Source organism: Sphaerodactylus townsendi, linkage group LG03, assembly GCF_021028975.2.
Source record: "Sphaerodactylus townsendi isolate TG3544 linkage group LG03, MPM_Stown_v2.3, whole genome shotgun sequence".
In the NCBI taxonomy this organism is placed as follows: domain Eukaryota; kingdom Metazoa; phylum Chordata; class Lepidosauria; order Squamata; family Sphaerodactylidae; genus Sphaerodactylus; species Sphaerodactylus townsendi.
Window position 1 is genome coordinate 57,567,809 of NC_059427.1, and position 23,578 is coordinate 57,591,386.

Below are 23,578 nucleotides of genomic sequence, written 5' to 3' on the forward strand. Positions count from 1 at the left end.
AACAACAATATAAATAAAATCAGGCTCTTTGCTGAACCCAGAAGTACTGAGGGAGGCTCATTGTAGGATGTGTGGTTTACACCTTGAACTCAGGCTTTAGTCCACAGTTTGTTTACTGTAGGGCAATCCCATTCAATACATTCTTTATTGTGCGGGTTGCAGGTTTCCCATTTAGTCTTCAAAATCTATCCTGACCTCCTGCATTTTACCCTGGAAAGCACTGAGATAAGACCCAGAAGCATATACATCAATTGCTGACTTAGCTATTGTAGGGTCTTCAGTTGTTTACATCAATTAATCCTCAGTTATTGTGTGGAGTGGTGATCTCCCTACAGGCATAGCAAAGGTAGATCTACTGAAAAGCTATTTCCCCTCAGGCTTGACTCAAGCCATCCTCAGGTGGATGGGTACACACATGCATGCAGACACACACACACACAAAACCTGTCATACAAGAACAGTCACTGAGTGCTGATTCATTTTTTCACTACACGTGCAGCCAACCAAATGCTGGTTAATCTTTTAAAAATTCGGAAAAGCTGCAGGTGGTTTTAAAAGATTTATTAGGAAGAAAAGGTCCTGCCAAGAAGACTGTAAATAAGGCGTTGCCAAACAATATCCCCAGAGAAGAGCCAATGCTTGCATCAGACAGCAGAAACCTCGCAGCAGGTTACAGCCGCCTTCAGAAAAAGCAAAAACGTGCCCCCATTTGCTCTTTCTCCCCCCCTTCCATCCCATATATACATTTCGCCTCGAGACTGCGTTTGCTGTCAAATTCAAGCCGAAGCTATTTTGACTTGTTTCTTGAAAGCTTCCGACGCAGCTTCCGCTCCGTAATCTCAGGCGGCTACAGAAAAAACCTCCCTATACCCCCTCCCTTTATTCTAGGGAAGGGCAAGGGTCACAATAGGCTGCGGTTTAAGTGGGGGGCATGCGCAAAAATCAGCCCAAGCTTATCATAACCACATTGATGAGTAGAAGAAAAGCGAGCATTGCCATTGCAGACCTCAGCGCTGCACGGGCATAAAGAGCGCAGGGGGGGTGGCCGCTCTCCCCCTCCCCTGGTCACACTGGGCGGATCTATCAGGGGACCACCTCCCGCGGCCCCCTCTCATTGGCTGTTTGCAGACCCCCGCGGCTCCTGGCCTGTCAGTTAAATGGAGCGCTGATGAGAGCGCGATTGCCATTGACAAAAGCGTTGAGGGGACCCAAGCGGCGCAGAGGGACCGAGAGCCAGCTCCAAGGACGCGGGAGGGGACGAGGCGGCTGAAGCTGCGGCGTAGGTGGCGGCGGAAGGCGCGCTCTCTGCAGAGGACTGTTTTTCTTCCCGGCCGGCGGTCTCCTGCGTTAGCCCTTTGGACAATGCGAGCGGCAGGCGCGGCAGAGGGAAGAGGAGCCCAGCAGGGCTGACGGACGGAGCCGATCAGTGGCGAGACGGTGGAGGGGCGGGGGCTGCAGAGTGGTGGGGGGAGGGGAGTCTACATGCTGGGAGAAAGAAGAGTTCCCCTGCTGCTCCACCACCCCCGCGCCCAGCCTTCGGCGGCTCTGAAGATGGGCGCCTCTTCGCCTTCGCGTAAGTAGCCGTGACTGGCGGGGCTCTGGATGCTGCAGGTGAGGCGGCTCCATTGTGCACCTGAGCCCGCTGTTCGCCCGCCCGCACCCCCACTCCCCGGCCACCCTTTTGGGCTGCTGCTTTTTCGCCCAGTGCTAATGCTTCGGTCGGACCACAGCCGAGCTCCCGCTCGGGCGAGGAGGGACGCAGTCCCTCGCCTCCCTCAGCCCGCCTCGCTGCGGCTGCGGCTGCCTCGCTTGTGCGCCAGGCGTGCCTTGGCCGCGGTGATCCCCGCCGGGCTTTGCGGGGCCGGGGGAGTCGGGAGAGCTCTGGACCGGGGCGAAGGCACTGGAACATCCCTGCTGCTGCTTTTGCGGGGGGGCCGCGCCTGGTCCCCGCTCGGGATTAGCGTGATCTGCTGCCGCGCTTCCCGACTCCTCCTCCCTCCCCTCCCCTCGGCTTTCCCCAGCCTCAATCTGGCTTGCCATTGAAGAGCTGCAGTATGACTGAAGTGGGCAAAGGGGGCGGGGGAGTCCTGGGCGCTGCGAAGCGGGGTGAGGAGCGCGTGGCGGTGACCCGGCGGGTGCGGCGGAGGAGAGCCTCAGAGGCACTCCAGGGAAAGGGAGCGTTGCAGGACCGGGGCTCTGGGCCGAGGGCGACGGTTCCTCTTTAGTCGACAGGGGAGATGGGCTCCCGGTAAGGAGCGGGAGGGAGCGGGTGGTTGGGAAAAGAAAGCGGCGGCGTACAGTCTCTGCCGCGGTAGTTGCTCATGGGGCCCGCCTCAGTTCCCTCGAAGGGGCTGCTCGTCGCTTGCGAGCCTTTGGACGGCGCTGGAAGAGAAGCGCCTCCCGCCCCCGGGGAAGAAGGAGCAGCAGGCCTTTTCTTTGCATGCTCCGCCCCTGGGTGGCAGGCAGGCAGGCAGGCGTGCTTGGGAGCCCTTTGACGGGAGTCACTTCAGAGGCGACTGGGGCCAGCAGCGGGCTGGTGCGGCGGGACGGGTTGGTCCTGCTGCTGCAGGTGGTCGCCGTCGTGCCGCTAGCCGGGCGGGGTCAGTCAACCTCTGTAGCGCTTTTGCTTTTCGTTTCGCCCAGCAGGTGTCTCGGCCGAGCTTCCGCCCCGGGATGGACCGTGATGAGTCCCACAGAAGGAGGACAGCATCGCCGGCGGCACCACCACCACCACCACCACCTTCTCCCGCAGCGGCTGTAATGGAGACGGGGGGCCATGCCAGATCGGCTCCTCCGCAGAGGGCAGGCGGAGGAGGCGAGCTCCCAGCTGCTGGCGCGGCAGCCGTGGCTGCGGCTCCTGCAAATGGGAAGGGCATGAATATGGATGGGCCAAGTGGCGGCAGCCCGGCGGACAAGGACCTTGCCGTCGTGCCCAAAGGAGGCAGAGCCGCTGCCCCTCCGCCCCGCCTGCCTTATGCCAAGGATCCCAAGCTGGTCCACCAGCGCTTCCTGCGGAGGAGTGTGGTCGACTCCGACCAGGAGGAGCCCACCTTCGAGCCCTCGGAGCCGGAGCAGCAGAAGAAGATCATCCTCTTATCCAAAACCAGGAGGATCATTGCCGAGAGGGTCAAAGCGGGCCAGCGGCTGGTGGAAGAGAAGGGAGAAGAGGCCGCCCCGCAGGCTGAGGGGTTAGTGGCCGAAGCGCTCCCGGCCGGCGGCCCACTGCAGGAGAGCAGCAAGGATGCCGAGAGGAAAGAGGTGCCGGAGCCCAAAGAGCAGAGCAAGGCCAAGAAAGAGGAGGCCGAGGAGGAGGAGGAGGAGGACGACATGAAAGCCGTGGCCACCTCTTTGGACGGCCGGTTTTTAAAGTTTGATATCGAGCTGGGAAGGGGGTCTTTCAAGACCGTCTACAAAGGATTAGACACCGAGACCTGGGTGGAAGTGGCTTGGTGCGAACTTCAGGTAAGCTGCTTCAGCAACTCTTTGAATGCGCTGGGGGTGGGCGTGCTTCTTCGGCGTCCTGGCAGCTAAGGACAAAGTGCATCTGTCAGCTATAAAAGCTTTGTAATACTCACCGTAGCTTATCCCCGCCGGCCTAACTATAGCTCAATGTTTTCATTGGCTCCCACCCTTCCCCCCATCATATGCATACTCACTCCCCCTAGGATTAACCCTGTCAGTCCTGGCCCTTATCATGGAGTAAGTGCTGGCAGTGTAAACGAATGATGTTTTACAGTTGGAAAGAAAAAACCAATCAAGTGTCCAGACTGTGGCTAAATGTCCCCGAGGTATTTCATAGGGTCCATGTTTTAGTGACGGTCTCAGTGTTGTACTTTGGAATCCTTTTGCCTAAGTAATGCAACATTTTTCCAGAATAAGCTTGCAGTTAAGCACAAGACAGTTCTTTTATTTTTGAAAAAAAACCCTTAATCTCATGTATTTGTTAGTATTTAAGATATCAACTATCTATTTTTACCATGGCAGATCACCTTATTTTAGTGATAGAATGTGCTGCATGGGCAGTGCAGTCTGGTGTATGTTTGTTCAGATTTATCAAGTTGAGTATAATTTACCCCCTACTAATAACATGTAGAATTCCATCCGCAGTTTAGTGTCAGAACTTTTTAAAACATCCCAAACATATTGGGAAACTGAAACGTGTGCTCCATATATTGTAAAGGGTTAAAATAAATGAAAACTTTATCATTAGACTTATTATTGTTAGACATTTTCTTCTTTTAAAAGCTTTGTTATATGATTTATAAAAGGAAGGGAAGGGGAATTCTGTTTTAATCTTGCAGTTTATCTGTTTAATATCAGTCTGAATATTTTTGAATTTTCATAGTCATGAGATGCAGGCTCTTTGGTAGTTAAATGTTATGTAAACTGTATGAGCAAGTGTTGATAAGGGATTGCCTGTCCCTCACAGTGCAGTCATAGTTTTACAACCTCCTTTGAGTCTGTTTTATTTACAATAGACCCAGTTTTTATTTAGCCCATGCTCAAATGACGAAAAGCTTTTAGGGTTTTTAAGAACTCAGCTACTGTGCTTTTACATGACTGAGTTTTGTTGCATGGATAATGTTAGACATTTTATCTTAAACGCCATGGTATGAATCAGTCCAGGTGTTTGCCTTTGGATTCAAGCACTTTCAAAATGTAGAATTAGTTCTCATGATGCCTGGAGCAATGGCAAATGGGTAGGATACTATAGATGCTTAAAATCCCTTTGCAAAGTTTGTAGTCAATGAATAATACTTTTCATTCCAGCATGATAGGATGATGACTGGTTGTATACTTATCACTATTGCATGTTTTCTTCTCACACCCAGTAGACTGGTAATTCTGAATTATAAATACAGTGCTGGTTTGGTTTTATTCTTTGGATCAGAAAGAATCGATAGTTTTTTAAAAATCCTGAGTTATATTGCTAGCTTACCCAGAGCCACAGAGCCAAGAGTGTGATGTGCTGCATCATTAGAATTAGGTAAATGAAGCTGCGGTTGTGTTGAAGGCATTTGGAAGAACTAGGGACTAAGAGCAGACTCAGCACATCAGTTTGTAATAGAAGCAGATGTTATTGTGGAAAGAAAGCTACATCCTGAATCAGTTCTTTGGTTATGCTTGAAAGGGAGAGACAGTTATACCTGTCTAATTCAGTTTAGTACGTATTCCAGTTACAACACTACAAGCTAGTGGGACTTAGTCATTACATTGTTATCTTAGTAAAAGCATTGTTTTTTTTTTTAAATCTTATTTGGGTTGCTTTATACATACTTTCCTTCAGTTCTATGATATTCCCTTCTATGGAGTGGTATAACTAGAACTATTCATGGTGTTAAAGATATGATATAAATCAAGCAGATTTTCTAGTTATATTGTAACATGCATTCCTTTCCTTTAATAAGTCCAAATTACTGGATTTGATGTTTTTTAAGAATGCTGCAGTATGCTGAATGTAATTGTCAGTGAGTTTTTTTATTGTTATACCAAGATCACTTTTCTGAGTAGTTTCATCCATGTTGATCCCATATGTTTATGTAAAGTTGTCTGTTGTTTACTCTGAATTTTAACTGATGTTCTGTTGTCCAGCCAGCCAGTTTATAGGGATAGAACTCTTTTGAAACACTGGTTTCTTGGGGTTTTGCTATTCTGAACAACTACCTAATGCATGTGGTGATAATATTGTGGATACAAATGACACATTCATCTGACCAGGTGGTACTAATTGGCAGGAGGCCATGTAATCTTTGGCTTTGTTTGTTTTTGCAATATATATGGAATGAAAGCAAGTTATAGGGAAGTTGGCCCCATGGTTAAGTGTAACCAATAGATAAAGTGATACACAGTCCTGGTTTTCTATTAAGCATATGTATATCATAAATGTACCCGAAGAAATGCTGTTTGTGAAGTGACTTTCAGTTTTCTATTAACTGCTGAAAAGTAGTTTAACAAAAGCAGGACTTGAATGTACACTTCCATGGGTCTGTTTGAAAGAAGCAATGGGCTAGCAACCTCTCACAAAGATGGTGTTTTATATATATATGAGGTGTGTGTGTGTGTGTGTGTGTGTGTGTGTGTGTGTGTGTGTGAGTTATGTAATCTCAGAGGCATGTTCAGTGTGATTTTCAAATCACAGAGCTGTACTCTCTCCCTTTGGCTGGCATTTGTATCTTTATTTAGAATAGCTGGAACATTCTATGTGTCTTGCAAACTGTTTTAGGCTTTTTCTTGGTAGAAGAACGTGCTCTGTTTCCAGTTCTGTAAAAATATTCATGCTGATTTCCCTTCTGTTACATACAAGAAACTATTCAATTTTGATGGGGGGAATAGCAACTACCACAGAAACCTGTCTGTGTAGCTGCTTTTAATTATTACACAGGATGATGCTCAAAATAGTGTGAAGGAAGGTTGACATGATGATGTACAAAATAATTGAGCCACCACCATACTTCCCCCTGTGCCTTCCCTCACGCCACTCAGACTTGGCTAAATTATCAAATGAAAACTAATGGAAAACAAATAAATTGACCAGGTCCATGGGTGCTTAGGATGACTAGGGCCCTGGGATTCCTCCATTTTCAGTGGCTCTGTTCATACCTGTCTCCATAGTGGCAGGTGAGTCCAAATGGTAGAGATACTTGGCATACTGCATGGTTTCATGAGCTAAGGTTAGCATCCAAGAATCTATTTTACCATGGTCCAAGGTACAATTTCTGGTTTAAAATATAATTGTAACCTGCTTTGCATTCCTTCTGTTGGGTGAAGGTGTGCTAAAATGCCCTAAATAAGTAACTGACTGAAGCATTCACGTGTCTGAGAAGTTCTGTTTTCAAATGATGAAGTCTGTTGCTAGGAGTTGCACACTTTACCCGTTTCTTTGTTTCTTGCTGATACTCAACTATCAATGCTTTCTGTCCTTGGCATATGTAGAGGGACATAGTTTGAAACACATGAGCAACAGCAGTACCAGTCATTTGTTAGCATTTTTGTGTCTCGTCATAGGAAATAATTCAGGGTGTTTGGGCATGAAGAACTGGCAGACTGAAGTTATGAAAAAACTGCAAGAACAAGAGCTGGGGGATCAACAAAACTGGAAGAGGTGCTGAAAACATGCCAAAGATTTGAGATTTCAAGAGTTTCAGCTACTTATCTAGACCTACAGGCAAGGCTTAGGTGCATTTAAGCTGCTGCAGCATTATTTGCCAAAGATTTGTGTGCATGTTGGGGAGAGGAAAAGAGATGGAAATACTGCAAATTCCCTGAAAAAGAGTGCCTTCCATATTGGAGTTAAAGACAAAACAGCAATCATATTCTGTCTTCTGCCAAGCACAACTTTTGTCTATGATGCTATGACAACTGGGTCTCTGGTGAATATAGAGATTAAAATGCAAAGCTATATAATTGCTCAGATGAGTATAATTACACTATATTTTTTAGGTTGCGAGAAGATGCATTACATATAGTGCAGGGACTTTAATTAATTGTAAGTAAGCATGTTTAATAATATTGCCACTGTGGTAAAGTGATTAATGTGAGCATGAAGACTAGGACCAATACGTAATGAAATAAAGTGGTAATATGTCAGTTTGTTGAACTCTGAAAGTGAAGGATCTCAGTCCCTACAGAACTGCAAGTAATGGAAAGTTCCTTTAAAATCGCTATAAAAGAGAGCAATCTCTTTGTTCTGTATTTTCTTCTTTAGTAAGATATAAAACATTTCTTGAAGGAATCTTAAGAACGATAAAACTAGAATCAAATAGCATGGTCACCCACTAGAAGAATAGTTGTACATATAGATTTGATAGAAAGTCATGTACACTGAGTTTAGTTTTATTCCAGATGTGTTTCATTTTGGACTGTTTTAAGATAATGAAACAACTCCTAATTTTTTAAACTTAAAATAAACATGGAGGTTGAAAAAATACTGAGCTAGTCTTGGAAAACAAGATGGATGATTTAAAAAAAATTAAGATTCAAATTTTTCCAATTTAGGATTTTCTTAATTGTAATGTTAAAAAACTTTTATGCCTGGTGAACATGTCCTTTAAATTGCAGAATCAAACTAGCCCAGATTTTCAATCATGTTGTATTTTCTTTTAAAGCACAACAGGACTTCAGTGTGAATGGGGCTTGTGTGACTATAGCACCAATGGACATTCAATGCCTTAATTCTCAACATTTCTTTTTGCAAGTTATAAAGATTAGATATTTTAGGTATTATATTGGTACATTACCGAATCCTTATGTGAAAATTAAGTTTGCTCTTTTTGTGTTGAAAACTGTAGTGTGTAGTTTGACCCAAATGCAATGATGCTGTAATGAACGAGGCTTGAATGGGTGGGATTCTCCTACTTCTATTCAGGTGGACCTTCCCACTACAAGTCAGGGACGTAGGTATAGATTTGAATGGGGTGCCTCTGGGGTGGGAGGCAGCTACCATGCCACCCTGGGGAATGACCACGCTACCCCAGGCCCATCCCAACTACTCAGGTACTTGTAAAAGCAGCTCTCTGAGGTCAGGAATGCTCCCCTGCCCTGCCCTGCCTCTCCCTACCCTGCCCCCCACCCCCACCACCGGCTGGGCTACCAGCCAGCAGTCCCTTCTGCCCTCCCCTCCGGGCAGAGGTGTAGCTAGGGAAAAATGGAGACCAGATGCAAAATCAGAGTTTTCTATGGCCCCTCCCCATGCATGGGCCACTGTGGGATGCTGCTGAATCCACCCCAAGAGCAGCATCATCACTCCCTTCAGTAGTGTTTAAATCTAGAACCCCAGATTCTCCTTTTAGAAATCCACCTTAAAGGGGAGAATCTGAGGTTCCCAGTTAAAAGAAACAACATTAGAAAGTTATGCTGTTTTTAGAAGTGGATTATCCCATCCCTGAAACAGCATCATCCTTTCAATGTTTAAACTAGGACCTCAGATTCTCCCTTTAAACCATCCATGCTGAAGGGGTGGATTTAAAAGGAGAATCTATTAATGAAGCTAGAGGTTCGCCTATGCTGTCAGGGGTGAAATTAAGCTAGCATCACCAAACTTTCAGGGTATCTTTAGAAGACCCTCCTGATGAAACCATCCAGAAGTTATGGCCCCCATCTCCTATTAGCTTCCTTTGAAAACAATGGGGGATGGGGCACCCCCTTTGGGAGTCCATAACTTTTGACCCCCTGAACCAAACCCCACCAAACCTGGGTAGTATCATCAGGAGAGCCTCGCAACAAATCCCTGAAAGTTTGGTGCTGCTACCTTAAAAACTGCACTCCCTGCAGGCCACAAATAAAAAAACTTTAAAAATACAAAAAACCCACAAATGGGGGTGGGGGGGCGGAGCTTTGGACATGTAATGAACCCGAGAACTCCCCCTAACCTACGTCCTTGCTACAAGTATTATGAAAACACCAAGAACATAGACCCAAAATGGGTCTACTGAGCTTCAAGCTTTAGCATTTGAAGAAAAGTTATGCAGGATTTCCAGAAAAAAATAAACTTTTTGTAGTAAAATGGTGATCTCATGAGCTGCAAACAGAGGAATCTCCTGGAACATTCTGCAAATGACAGCAGCAGCACGGTGTCTCCTGAAGCTGCCACAAGATGGCAGGCACTAGAAAAAGGAAAGTAATAGCTTTAAGGGGGGTGGGGGAAGTGGGAAAAATGAAATGTAACTTGGTGTGCCTTTCCCTGACCTATTCCTCAATCTCCTATGAAGTGGTAAGGGTGATTAATTTTTTTTTCTTCAAATGGGAGGGAGGGGGAGCAAGACTAGGACCTGTGGAGCATTCTACTACAAATAAGATCCAGGACAAAGTGGCAGATAAATTTACAATTGTACTTAAATCTTTCAGTAGAAAAGTTTCTTTAGCAATCTTAAATTGATAGAGATGCATTATTAAATGTATTATTTAGTTCTATTGACTTGTGAATGACTTCTAAGCACGTCAAAACTGTTGTTTCAGCAATTTTAAAAAAGTGCTGTGGACTGTTTCTTTTCTTGGTGCCAATTACTGAAGTCAAATCATAATAAAAAGAAGCAGATGCCAGATGCGTAATGTGAAGAATGAAATATATATAGCATTAAAACATTTGGAAAATGGGCAAGTGGCCCAGTTCTCAGAGTTGGTTGCTCTCTGTTCAAGCTGTGCAAGCTCTGGATATGATGCCAGTTCCTTTGATCAGCTAAAGACAAACCATGGATTTCCTACTTTGTAATAAGGCATGATCTAGCCAAAGTGAAATATATTTACCACTGAAAATAAATGTTAGCTTAACTAGATGATTAAAGTTTGGGAAATACCTACACTTGTCCAAGAAATCATGAGTATCGTGGAAGGGCTGATGGGGTATGGGGATATTCCTGCCTCCCATTCCCACTGCTTAACGCAGAGACCCTAAATTTCTACTCATGGAGGTCGAGGGATTATCACAAGCAGAATGGGAGGAAAATAGTCATTAGCAGAAGAGGAAGAAGTATAGGAAATCAAAAATCACTTTTGCATCCTCTGCAGATGGAAGTGCCCTTCAGCTGAATAGAAGCCATAGGAGGAAACTCCACTCCACTCTTGGGAGAAAAATGTTCAGCAGTTTTGGGTCAAACTGAAACATGAGATACTTGCTCGCATGTCAAATTTTGTTTAGTACATTAAGAATGCAAAATGGCTTTTCTGTATAGGTTTGGCACCATGGTTTAGTGGCAGAACATCTGCCTTACATTCATATTGTCCTAGATTCAGTTCCTGGCATCTCTAGTGGAAAGGATAAGATAACTGGTGATGTGAAAGACCACTATCTGAGATCCTAGAGAGCTACTGCCAGTCAAAGTAGACAATACTGAGCTTGTTAGACCAGTGATCTGTCTCCATATGACAGGTCTGTATATGTATGTACATGAAATAATACTGATAGTTATTGCTATGAATAAAGGTTACATCCTTCAGGTTTCATTTAAGCAATAATTATAAATGTGCCTGTTGTAGAGTTTGGCGAATAGGGAAAAATAAAATCTGAAAAAAGGTTTATCAGTGGTAAAATTGTGATAAAAATGTATTTGGGTAAGGAAGTAGCATTTACCATGCAGTGTTGCCATGCAGTAGCAGAAGAAACTTCTGATTTTACTGAAAACAGAAAAAGAATTATCCTTAAATCTGTTAAACTGTCTTAGTACTAGAGTTTATGGTAAATTAGGAAATGCTGTCAAATATACAGTATACATATGTCTTGTTGATATTGTACAGAGAAACTAGTTTTCCGGAATTAGTAAAATCAGGTCTATGAATAATTCATATCTACAGAATAAAATTCTACACCCCATCTATCCAAATGTCATACCATAAAAATTGCATTCTGTGATTTATATAAATCATGCAGGGTTTGTTTGTCCATGAATTACAGTGCCATTCTAAGCAGACTTCCTTCTTAAATGCACTTAGACTGGGAAAATCTTCTTAGGATGATACTGTTATTCTGGTTGTGTTGGTTCTGTTAAAGAGCACCAAACCTGGCTATGGTTAGGAATGGGTGGGGTGTCAATGTAATAACATAAAATAAAAAGAAAGCTAAAGGGTTATGTAGGGTACTCAAGTACATCCCCAGTAAGAAATCTTGTCTGTGGTTTCTAACATTTCAGTAGGTATTGACTCATGATTATATCTTGAAAACTATAAAGTTTTAGAAGCTTAGTTATCCATAGCTGAGATTCTGCGTTATGTGCTCAGTAACTACATTCTATATTCTTGTGGAGTCATGGCAAACATTCAGCACTGAGGACAATGTATCTTTGAAAAGGTTAATATAGGCCCATTCTGTACAGAACATTTAAAATGTTGCAGACATTTACGGAATTAGCAAAATCAGGTCCATGAATAATCCATATCTACAAAATAAAATTCTGCAACCTTCAAGCCAAAGCGATTCTTTTTCTCCTTCTTGCCGCAGCTTGTTAGTTTCATTTTGTCGTGTCTGCCTTTTTGTGCTGCTGCAGAGATTCTCTGTGCTGCCAGCCACACACACACACACACACACACACACACACACACACACACACACACACACACACACACACACACACACACACACACACACACACACACACACACACACACACACACACACACACACACACACACACACACACACACACACACACACACACACACACACACATGCTCCACCCTCCCCCAAGGGGCTCAGGGTGGCAACAACAGTATTTAAAACAGAATAAAATCAGTTCAAAATAGTTAAAACAGTAATAACCAATTTAAAATGCCCACAGCATAACAAAAATAGATGGCGGTAAAACATACAAATGACACACATGGGAGATAGACGATAGTATACTCAGGCAGGCTGGCAACAAATAAAAGCCCGGAGGAAGAGCTCCATCTTGCAGGCCCTGTGGAATTCCATAATATCCCACAGGGCCCCTGATGGAGTACTAGGGAGACTCATTCCATGAGGTGGGGGGCCAGGGCCAAAAAAGCCCTTGTGGATGCAGCCGAACCTGTCTCGGGCCAGGGACTACCAGAAGGTTCCCCTTCGCTGAACAGAGGGGCCTAATGGGGCAATATGGGGAGAGGCGGTCCCGTAAGTATGTAGTTCTGAGACTGCTCACAGCCTTAAATGTCAATACAAGCATCTTGAACATGATCCGGAACTTGATCAGCAGCCAATGGAGATGATACAGAATCGGAGTTATCTGGTCTCCACTACTCACTCCTGAAAGGAGCCTGGCTGCTGCATTCTGCATGAGTTTTAATTTCCGGGTGAGGGACAAAGGAAGGCCAGCATAGAGCGAGTTACAGTAATCCATTCTAGAGGTGACCGTTGCATGGATCATTGTGGCAAGGTCAGAGTTGGAGAGGTATGGAGCCAACTGCCTTGCCTGACACAGATGGTAGAAAGCCACCTGGATAGTTTTAGCCACCTGGGTCTCCAATGTAAAGTGGAGTCCAGGGTAATCCTCAGGCTGCTGACTGATGAGGCCAAATGCAAGGCCTCACGGTCAAGCATAGGCAAAGCAAAATCAGCCAGCCTCTCCCCTTGACCCACCCACAGGACCTCCGTCTGTGCTGGATTCAGCTTCAGCCGGCTCACCCTCAACCAGTCAGCCATGGCCCCTAAGCAATGCTGGAGAGCCCCAGGGGCAGAGGTTGGGCGGCCCACCATCATGAACATGAGCTGTGTGTCATCAGCGTTCTGGTGACACCGCAGCCCAAAACTCTGAACCAGCCCAGCTAGGAGGTGCATGTAGATGTTAAAGAGCATCGGGGAGAGGATCACTCCTTGCGGCACTCCACAGACCATGGTCAGAGTTCTCTCTCCCCGACGCTACCTGCCATCCCCGGTCACGGAGAAACGAGGACAGCCAGTCCATGACTGTCTGATGCACTCCGATCAGAGCAAGGCGGCACACCAGAAGGTCATGATCTACTGTATTGAATGCTGCGGTGAGGTCTAGCAACACCAGCTTGGCGCTGAACCACACTCTCAGATCCCTAACTGGAGTTGGACTTAGATCCTGGCAGCCAGCACCACCATCTCTGTCCCATGGCCAGTGCGGAAACCAGACTGAAAGGGATCCAATGCATTTGTGTCATCCAGGAATTTCTGGAACTGGTCCGTAACCTGCGGCTCAATCCTGCCATTCCACAAAATAAACAAAAAATTAGAGACTGGGCGGTAATTGGCTAGATCTAAAGGATCTAATTGAGATCTCTTCAGGAGCATATGAACCAGTGCCTCTTTAAACCGACCTGTAAAGACTCCTTGTTCAAGACAGTCATTGATTATCTTCAGCAGGTGGCCCCGAAGTCCTCCCTGCCGGCTTTCACAAACCCGGAAGGGCATGGATCAAAAGAACAAGTAGTAGGTCGTACAGCAACCAGAATCCTGTCCACATTATCTGGATCGAGACAATTGAAGTGGTCTAAACAAGGACCAGAAGATGGCCAAGGGGCCTCTTACTGTATCAAATGTGGCCAGAAGGGCTTGGTGGAGGGACAAGACTTTGCCTACAAAATGAGTTGCAAATGCTGCACAGCTAAAAGCCAATTCCTTAGTTTTAGGACCTTTAGAAGAGGTCGTGGAAGTCCAAACTACCCTAAACTATTGTGCCGGGTGCAAATTTGCAGCTGCAATGGAGGCAGCAAAGTTTTTGCCTCCTTTACAGTGTTCTCATAGGCTTTCATAAATGTCCTATATGAGTGTCTTGTCCCTTTGTCAGAAACCCACTGCCACACTCGCTCAAGCCATCTCAGTTTCCGTTTCATCCATCACAGCTCGTCAGTAAATCAAGGGGCTGACCTGACATGAGGACGGAGAGGGCGTCTTGGGGTGACAAGCTCGGTCACTTCAGAGAGTCTGGTATCCCAGCTCTCTACCAGCGAGTCAAGAGTTTCACCAGTGGGTGGGGTCATTTTCCAAGAGATTGAGGAAAAAATTGTGTCGAATTCCAGCAGAAAACATTCAGCCTCAAAACATTTTATTTGTGTTGTACAGAATAAGCCATAGTTTTGTATCTTTCTCTGAAACATATGTCCAAAATTTTGCTTACTTTTAAATTTAAATTTTGCTTTTTATCAATTCCGAAAAAAGCGAAGAGCCACATGAATTGAATTCATTCTGATTCTTGACGTTTTTATAAGTATTTCCACAATTAATTCCTTTCAAAAAGAAGAACTTAAAGCAGAAATAAAGAAGATGAGTCAGGAACTATGTTAATAACTTCCTGTAGGGATGAGCCGCTGACCCAGCAGCACCGTGGGCAGAGCGCTGGGATGCCGGCCCAACTCAACCTTCCGGTCAGCACCCGCTCCCCTACCCCACCCCTGGTGAGTCACAGGCCCAGACAAAGGGTTGACAATGGAGCCCTTGCCCCCCAGGTGTGGATTAGACCCAGGCATAGATGCTTCCTCCCTGCCCGCGTGGCAGCCCAATGAGATCATGCATCACATGATGGTCTCCAAGGTCTCCCGATCTCCCGCCCATCTCCCGATCCCACCTCCTTTGCGCCCACAATGGCCAAACCCTAATAGGGGTGCCAGAGACTAGCACAAGACAGAGTTGTCAGGATCACGGGATCCCGCACTTCCTGCTGCTGATGCTCCTCCACCAGATGAAACCTCCAGCGTCCTCGCCTCTTCCTTAGCGGCGACCCTCGGGAGAAGTGACTACAAGCTGGTGCGAAACCGGGGAATCCTCGAACCTCCACCCTGCCTGATGCAGCCTGGGAAGGGCAGCTGGTACCGACATCCAGCTGGTCGAGCATCCAGGGACCCACCCCTCGGTACCAGCCCGATCCGGCTGGATCGGTAGCATCCAGGACTTCGAGTTCCTAGGACACTCTCGTCCCCAGCCGAACCAGGCGGTAAGTATAGAGACTTGCAAAAGCAGAACGCTTATGAGCAAAGCACGTTAGCGAGGTGATTAAGCGTAGCTTGAAAGCAGCAGGGTCTCCCGTAAAGAGGGGAGGCTGGCATGAAGTGGTTGAGGAGATTGAAGCTCAATGTCCCATGGGTACCCAGAAGGGGGACATTGAATCTTAAGAGTTAAGGAAAACGAAAATGGGAGGCGCCTCTGCACAGAGGAAGCCTGCAGCGCCCGATCGTAAGCTGCTACTGGCGATGGAGGCAATGTTATGTGCGCCATCAGCCTGCAGGTCTATGGCTCTCTTGCGTAGATGTCGCCCTCCGCACCGACCCTTCAGCTTCCAATTTCACCCGGAACTTTCTCTATCCACTGAACTGGACGCCCTGTCTCTCCTTCTACCCCTCCCTTCCTACCGCCTCCTTCCAAATCCTCCCTACTGACTTTCGGCGCGCCCTCCTCCCTCGCCCGCCCTTCATTTTCTACCAAACCACCCATACACCTCCCGTCAGCGCCACATAATGGCGCGGGTTTCAAAAACCCTAGCAGGCGTATTATACGATCTGCAAAAAGAAACCCTGACCGGGAAGGCTGATGCCGACATCCTCGCCGTCAATGCCCCGTCCATTACACTGATCATGAAGGGGAAGATAGAAATACCGGCTCAGCGAGTTGTTGGTGATACCGCCCCTAGGTTTACAACATTCTCACTGAACTCCGCCAAGGCAATGCGGGTTGTGAGTCACCAGCCCCTGGCAGAGAGGCATGTTGGAAGCGGTCGCGAGGGAATCCACCTAATGGTTCGGAGGACTGGAAAACCACCTTTAAGCATGCTCGCAAGCCCCGCTTTGGTATGTGGTTTGGGAAGGCGAAATTACCGCCAACAGTGCATAGGCAGAGGGAGGCAGCCTCTGGCAGCCTACACCTTGTAGCCCAGCTTTAGCAAGCTCGCGGCGGCTGCATGTCAACCCAATCGCCATAAAATGCCGGTCACCCCCAGTGCTTACTTGTCGCCTCTACGGAAGGTCATACCTACAAGAAGCGTTTTGAAAGTCCCCAATACCCGGACAGCCAACCCAAAGTTTCTCTGGCGTTGACAGAAACCCCCCTCAGGAGCCCTATGCTGAGTTTGTGAACCCAGGCTCCAGGAGGCCCCTCAGGAGGCAGGTTGACAGCGAGGGAGGCCCAGGCGAGAGCTCCTTAAGCGCCTTGCCAGGAGAGCATACTCTGCTGGAAGTGCATAGCCGGTCACAGGCCTAGGAAGGAACCCCGAACTGGCCGATATCCGGCTCAAAGCTTACCGGGATATGGGGTCTTTAAGCCCGTCAAGCCAGCCCCAACTTCCTTGCCCAGCCCTCTCCGCTGCCATGAGACAGCCCGAAGGCCAGTGTTTCAATTGCAGCAAACCAGGACATTTCCGTGGGATTGTAGACTTCCGGCCGGGGGGGGGGGCCTACAGCCTTGAGCAGGAGGTCTCTCCCCAGGCCCGAAGACCCCCCAGGGAGAGTCTGGGACCGAATTACCCCAATGCCAGCTGGGGAGGCCCAGCACCGGGCATCTCCCAGCCAGAACCAAGGTCCGCGCCTCAAACCCTTCCCCCGGAGCTCCCCGCGAGATCTTGCCAGCTGCTCCAGCTCGAGTATAGTGATCCCATCCCACGCGAGACCATTGGGTTGGTCTTGCCAAAAAAGCTTCCGCCGCTGAGCAGGGATTGTTCATCATCCAGGGGTCATCGCCGACTCCACGCGCCCGGGAGCCATCCCGCTTATCCAGGTGTGGACAAACATCCCTTGCCCAGGAACTGCCAGAGTTCATCCGATCATCCACCTCTATGCTTTCACTTTCGAGGTCTAATCTAAGTTCCAGCTAATCTAAATCTAGTTTGCTTGCTCCCCCTATGTCTATACTGCCTGCTCCTGCTAGCCCTTCTATTTCCAAAGTCACCATTGCCTCCATGGAGTGCCACAGAGGTGGCTGCGCATTTCAAAAAATCTCTGCAGAGTCCATAATCACTGAATTACAGCAGAAAGAAATGCTTTGGACGGAAGAAACGCGTAACATTCTGGCACTATGCCCAGTCCGTCTCACTAATCAGAGGGACTGCCGTTTCCTGAATTCCCTCCTCAAGAATGCCCCATGGCCAATCCTACAGGACAATGAGGGCGTAATGGAAGGGAAGGTGCTTTCGCACAATGGCTTTAAGCCTAAAGTCGCTTCATGAAGAAAAGCCCCTTGGCCCTCTCCAGCTGTAAAGGTTCAAGCCAGATCTCATATACTCTGAGCCTGTGTGCAAAACCCTAAGCTCAAAGCTCCCAGTGGCAACAAAATGCGTCGAGGTGCCTTGGGAAGGAGACAGAAGTCCCAGCCCGCCATAGGGGCCAGCCCTCACGAGGGTCCAGAAGGTAAGCTTAGCGGAGTCCATGTGTACAGCCATTCTCATGGAAATCCAGCCAGTGTTTGCCTCTAAAAAAGTCCGGTCACCTGAGCCAGATTGGAATCCAGCCCGCAGAGGGACATAAAGCCATGTGCAATTCCCCATCGACCCCCCACCTGACCTTTTCTTCCACAGCAACAGGAGAGCTGCCAGCCTCCCCCCCTCCTGGGGAGGGGAAGACAGAAACCTGGATAATGTTTAAACTTCGTGTCGTTTCCTCTTAGATATGTCTCTAACCTTATGCTCAATAAAAATGATCCAGCTTGGAAACACCTCCTACAGAATTGGGACAAAAGACCCCAACCCGGTTCCATTTTTCGAAGCCCGGCTTATATTAATAACTGAATTGCCTTGTTTAAAATGTTCTCCTTGAAAGCAAGATCTTCCAGTCAAAACTTCTGAACCTCCCTCATTGTACTACTAGCCTTGTGCTCTTGTGCTTCAATCTAAGAAATTTTTCCTTCTTTTTTTTGGTTATGTGTGCCAATGCGGCTTGAAAGATTTCACCCATTACAGCATTGGCCTTTAAAGGAGCATGCCAGTCCATGTACTCCCTAGGATGCCAGTGGAATCTGCTTTCAAGCCGCCTCCATCTTAGTTTAAACCCTCTAATTTTTTTTCTCTAAATCTTTCACTATGGATGGCTATATTACAATATATGACTATAATTGTGAATTGCCAAAGTTGCTTTACTAAAACCCACACTTTAGGCGGTGATTGAGATTGCTTTGCAAACAGAAAGCACCCGACCTGGAAGCGTGACAACTTTCCTCCCATCCCCAAGCTCTCCGGAGCCCTTCCTGTCTCCCACCTTTGTGTTATGTGTTCTTAATCCCTTGAATGCCTGCCAAGGCCGATCACTGGAATGAGCCAGCGGCATCTTTAGAGGAGATCTTGGCCAAAACAAGCGAAAGAAAGGAGTAGTCCCCCCCCCTGTCGACCCTCCTGACCCGATCAAGGTCTCATCCAAGCAGACCATATCCAAAGCCACTATTCTCCTGTATCAATCATTTCAAAATTGCTCGCCCCCCAAACTAACTCAGCAAAGAGCAAACCCCGAGGGAAAAAAGCCTTGTTTGTCTTTCTCTTCCACACAGGATTCCCAACTTCGATGGGACCAACTCAATCCCAGGGGCGAGGAAAGCCCAGAGGCCCTATTGAGGAGGCCACGGTGCCCCCAGCCTGGGCAGAGACAGGAGGGATCTCTCCTGGAGCCAGCACACCTATTCTTCCACGGAGATCGCGGCCCTCGCTGGCCCCCCCCAGCTAGGAACAGCAGCCTGGAGCCAGCCTTATGGCTCAGAGGTTGATGAAAACTGTGTGTCGGCTGCTCCACTCATCTAATCCAATACGCTAATTCTCTCTCCCTCTCTGCCGCCCCTGGCTGAAGCTTGGAGTGCTTAGCCAGGAACATTCCTGATAGGTTAACCTTTGGAACTTCTCCAGCTGTTTCCAGCCACCTGATTGTTATGCAGAACATGCCTTCTCTACTTGGCCTTGCTTTCGTGAGAGTCACTGAACTTTGCAATGCTAAGAGACTATCGAGTAGCTCTCTCTCTACGTTCTTGAGAAATCCATGGACTCTACACACCATGCGGCTCTAAAAGGCTTTTGGTGGCCAAACAGCAAAAGAGCCATGCATTTAGGACCAATTCCAATGCAGCCATACATGGGCTGCCTTTCCTTCCTTTCATCACCTATGCCTTTGTATTGTTTATCAATGTTTTATTGTTTCCATTTTATGCCTTGCCCCATTTATGCCCTTTGGAGCCGACCTCCGAGGAATCGCTTGAAGAATACTGGCTAACCCAACTGATAAGTTGAAGTTATTTGCATGCCTTGATTTTTTTAGAAGTTGTATGTTATTTGTTGTTTGTTACATCCCCGATCATCTTTCTGCTGGGACTCTCTGCTGTCTCAGCCATGCCTTACCATCACGATCGTCCTGCCTCAGGCTCCGCCCTGGGAGCCCAGGCGCCGCCGCTGCTCCGCCCCTCCCTTCGGCCCCTCTTGCCGGAGCGACGCGGTTGCCCTTCCCGAGGCAGAGTATGTTTCCCTCGCGACCTCCCTCGTGGGAGTCCCCGGACTTGTTTCCTGTAACGCCAAGACTATCGGCCGTTCTGGCCTGCGCCCTTACGAAGTCCATCAACTCCACCTCGACTGCTTTACTACAGAAATTATATGCACAGCAGATTTCTCAGATACACTCCTGTATCAAATGCCCGGAGTTTTCTTTATTCTGCAACATTTATTTATTTTATTTGTTGCATTTGTACCCTGCCAAATCTCCTAGAGGACTCAGGGTGGCCTACAGTAAAATTTGAAAATGCCTCTAACATAGCTAATTTCTACCCCCATTTTTTCAATGTTTAGTATTGTAGCCTGTTGTAGATATACATTGCATATGGGGCTGGACTGGCAATGAGTGATCTGACACTAATCAGTGGAGCCATGGAAGGGTCCAAGTCAAGTGGCATTGGCAGACTTACGGGGTTGATTCAGCTTGCTCCTGGCTTTCATTGTGCCTTGAGGAGCCCTGCATATGAAATGGGCTCTCACTCGGCCCAATTGCAGCTGGTTTCTTGCACTCTCTCAAGAGGTAGTTAATTGCTGATTTATTTTACAAATGGGTCACAGAGTGTGAGAACTGGGTAGCATTGTGCTTAAGAGGCTTATGGGGAATTAAACCCACATTCTTTTTTGTTCCACACTTAGGTCGATTCCACACAGCAAATGTGTAATGTGTTGCAATTGTGATAAAGTAACCTGTTTTCCTGTTTTCACATTCACAAGTGTGCCATGCAGGCAGCAATTGGAATCCACAGAAACAATACGGGTTGTTTTCACATCTTTGCACAGAGATGCTTCTCTTTTTAAAAAATATTCTGCAACATATGCATAGCTACGCAGGTATGCAGAAATGAATCCCCACAGCCATGCTGATTGTCTCACGATATGACTGGTTGCACTTCATAGCTATGCAGATACAATCTGCATTTTTTAAAGGGATCTCCCTGCAAAGGCCAGGCAATAGCAGGTGGATTCTCCCTGATCGTGGATGGTGCGGCAGAAGGGAGGAAAATGAAATGCTGGGTAAAGAAAGGAAACTGCCTATTGGGAAATGTCTTAAAGGGACAGGGGCTAACTAAAATACCCTCCCTTAGAAGACTTAACAAAGAACTAAAACCATGCTAACTATGGGGAAACTGAAGCTTAATGGGGAAATAACAAAAGCCTCTGTGGGGTCATGACAAGTCCCCCTCTGTCATGGAAGCTTGGTTGGGCCAGTAACACACACTCAGTCTTACCTACTGTGAGGATAAGATGGAGGAGAAGAGAAAAGTGTGTATTGCTCTGGGTCCGCACTGGGGAGAAAGGAGCGATATTAATAAAGTAAATAAGTAACATCTGATGTACAATGAGCTAATAATGAATGGTTAGAAACCCATTAGTACAGCAGTCTTTTGTGATGCTGGAATTTTTCAAGGAGAATTTCCTAAAATACAGGAAATCATAGAAAAGTGAAATTGGAGCTTGCAACAAGGACTGATGGGTAGAAAAACTAAATAGAACTATTCTCATTCACAGTAATAAAAAACCCTTTGTTCTTGTGAAACATTAAGGCAGTTTATGCTCACATAATTGTAATGACCCTTGCAGATTTTTTGGTAGATAAATTGTTTTCTCCCTGTTATGCTGCCTCAGCAATGTCTTATGTCCTGATGTTTGGCTAAGAACAGAAGGTATTATTTTATACTGGAACTTCATGAGTGTTATGTTATGCTGTGCTTGGTTCAGGTTTTTTTCCCTAGCACAGTGGGCCATACATAATAATATGCTTTCGATCTAGTAAATGGGGCTAATTAACCACTTTGATTTGAAGAAACCTACTTCCTTTTCAGGAATGCAGTCTCTGGTTCCATACTCCACGATATACCTGTTTTATTTTTTTACCCTGGGAAACAGTACTCTGAATTGAAAAGGTTCTACTAGCAGTAGCTTAGTAGTAAAAACCTTTGTAATGTGCATACACTGAAACATGCACAAAGGACTACTTGTTATGGAACTAAATAAAATCTGGCTTCAGTTAAGAAGCAAAAATTTACTAGGATATCCAGTAGACATTTCAAGTAACCATGATGGTCTAAAATAAAACTGGAAAACCAAATCTGAAGATGCCAGCCACAGATGCAGGCGAAATGTCAGGAGAAAATGCTACTGGAACACGGCCATACAGCCCAGAAACCCCATAACACCCAAGCCAAGGTTTCTCACTATACCCACAGGCTCATGGCAAGAACCAAGAAAGAGCTGAGGAAGCTTGACAGGGTTCCACAACTTTTTATTGAGATGGATGATAAACAAAAGAAAGGACTGGGGATGATATTTCAGACTAGAAACTTGACACCTTTTTTTCTACCCATTTTTAAAATGTTGTACAGGCTTAGGAGCATTCAGATGGAGGATGAAGTTTATTTTCACCTTCCCAAAATGCCAAGGATGCAATTTCACATTTTATTCAGTTGCCTTAAATTAGGATTTTCTAAACCAGGAGGGGGGGAAAAGCCTCATGATAACAGTGTGAAACATCTCCCAATTCCCCTTTAAAAAGACGCCACCTAATTGAAAATTCTGGAGAATTTGACAGCTTGCAGCCTGTTCTGTTGTGATTGATTATAATTTTAAAAAAATCACATGAGTTTTGTTATAGACTATTTGAGTGCATGTTATCTGTGTGAAATCAAGAAATAGCTAGATTATGCAGGTGTAGGCAGAATTACAGGTACAGATAGGAGATCTTAAATATTTTGGAGTAAAATTAACTCCATTCTCTAGAAAGAACTGTTCTTCCCAACCATATACGCCAATAGGAACTCCTTGTCAATTAGATGTTAATTAGGTTTGTTTACATAGTATGGGGGCTGCTAGCTAAGATTGTCTTTTATTATGACTAGTTTTCAAAAGCCAGTTGTATAATTTAAAGCTGATTAAACAGAGATAAATGCTCTTTTTTGTCACACATGTAACTCTTTTTTGTCATGCATGTTAAATGTCTATTATAATATTTTGTTAAACATCCCTTGTACTTCATATTGCGATGATGAATATTCTTTTATTTTACTAATATAAACTAGTAATTAATTTTAGGCTGTAGTAGCCACAGTACTAACATAAAATCGTGTTTACTCCTTGCTTTTACAGAGTATTGACAAGTCTAGTTCAGACAGTGTAAACTTGTAAGAAAATGTATAAGAATTTTTAAAGAAAATAACAATTGGGTAGTGTGAAATGCTTTTTGATTGGATGAGTCCCTTGTTAGTTTTATTTATTATTGCAATCAGATATGGATATCAAGAAGGTAATAATTCAACTGATGTTATTAAAGTGCAGCAGGAACTGTGCCATTGGGAGCTGTGGGATAATGGGGTATGTGTGGGATGGTAAAATGTCAAAAATAGAATGCAGTCCATTATTCTCTTTTCTGATATAGTATATGAACATGCCATCATGGTCTATTCCTTGTAAAGGAAATGTTTTGTTGACACTGATTTCATTGTGCTTGGTAGCACAGAATTATGTGGAATGGTAACTGGTAAAAGGCAGATACTGTCTACATAATCACACAACTGTGGAGTGTGTGAGTATATTTGTACTACTTCCTCTCTCCCTTGCAACATCCAAGATACTCCATATTTTCAACAATAAACAGAGACTGGAGATCGCTTGTAGAACTTAGATTCCTGAATTGATGACAGAATCTCCAGATAGAGACACTCAAAACAATT

The 23,578-nt window shown here is 46.0% G+C and overlaps 1 protein-coding gene across 11 annotated transcripts in view; it reads left to right on the top strand.

The window, feature by feature from the left end:
• The first annotated feature begins 974 nt into the window (after positions 1-974).
• WNK2 (WNK lysine deficient protein kinase 2) overlaps positions 975-23,578 on the top strand; it is a 168,188-nt gene continuing 145,584 nt past the window's right edge. For 3 of the 11 annotated variants that reach the window (XM_048488201.1, XM_048488205.1, XM_048488197.1), the window contains exons 1-2: positions 983-1,573; positions 2,647-3,462. In XM_048488201.1, coding sequence (XP_048344158.1) covers positions 2,674-3,462 — 789 coding nt within the window. In that variant the 5' untranslated portion in view covers positions 983-1,573; positions 2,647-2,673. Of the gene's footprint in view, positions 1,574-2,643; positions 3,463-23,578 lie in introns of all 11 variants that reach the window. The other 8 variants (XM_048488207.1, XM_048488199.1, XM_048488203.1 and 5 more) reach the window with 5 other exon arrangements.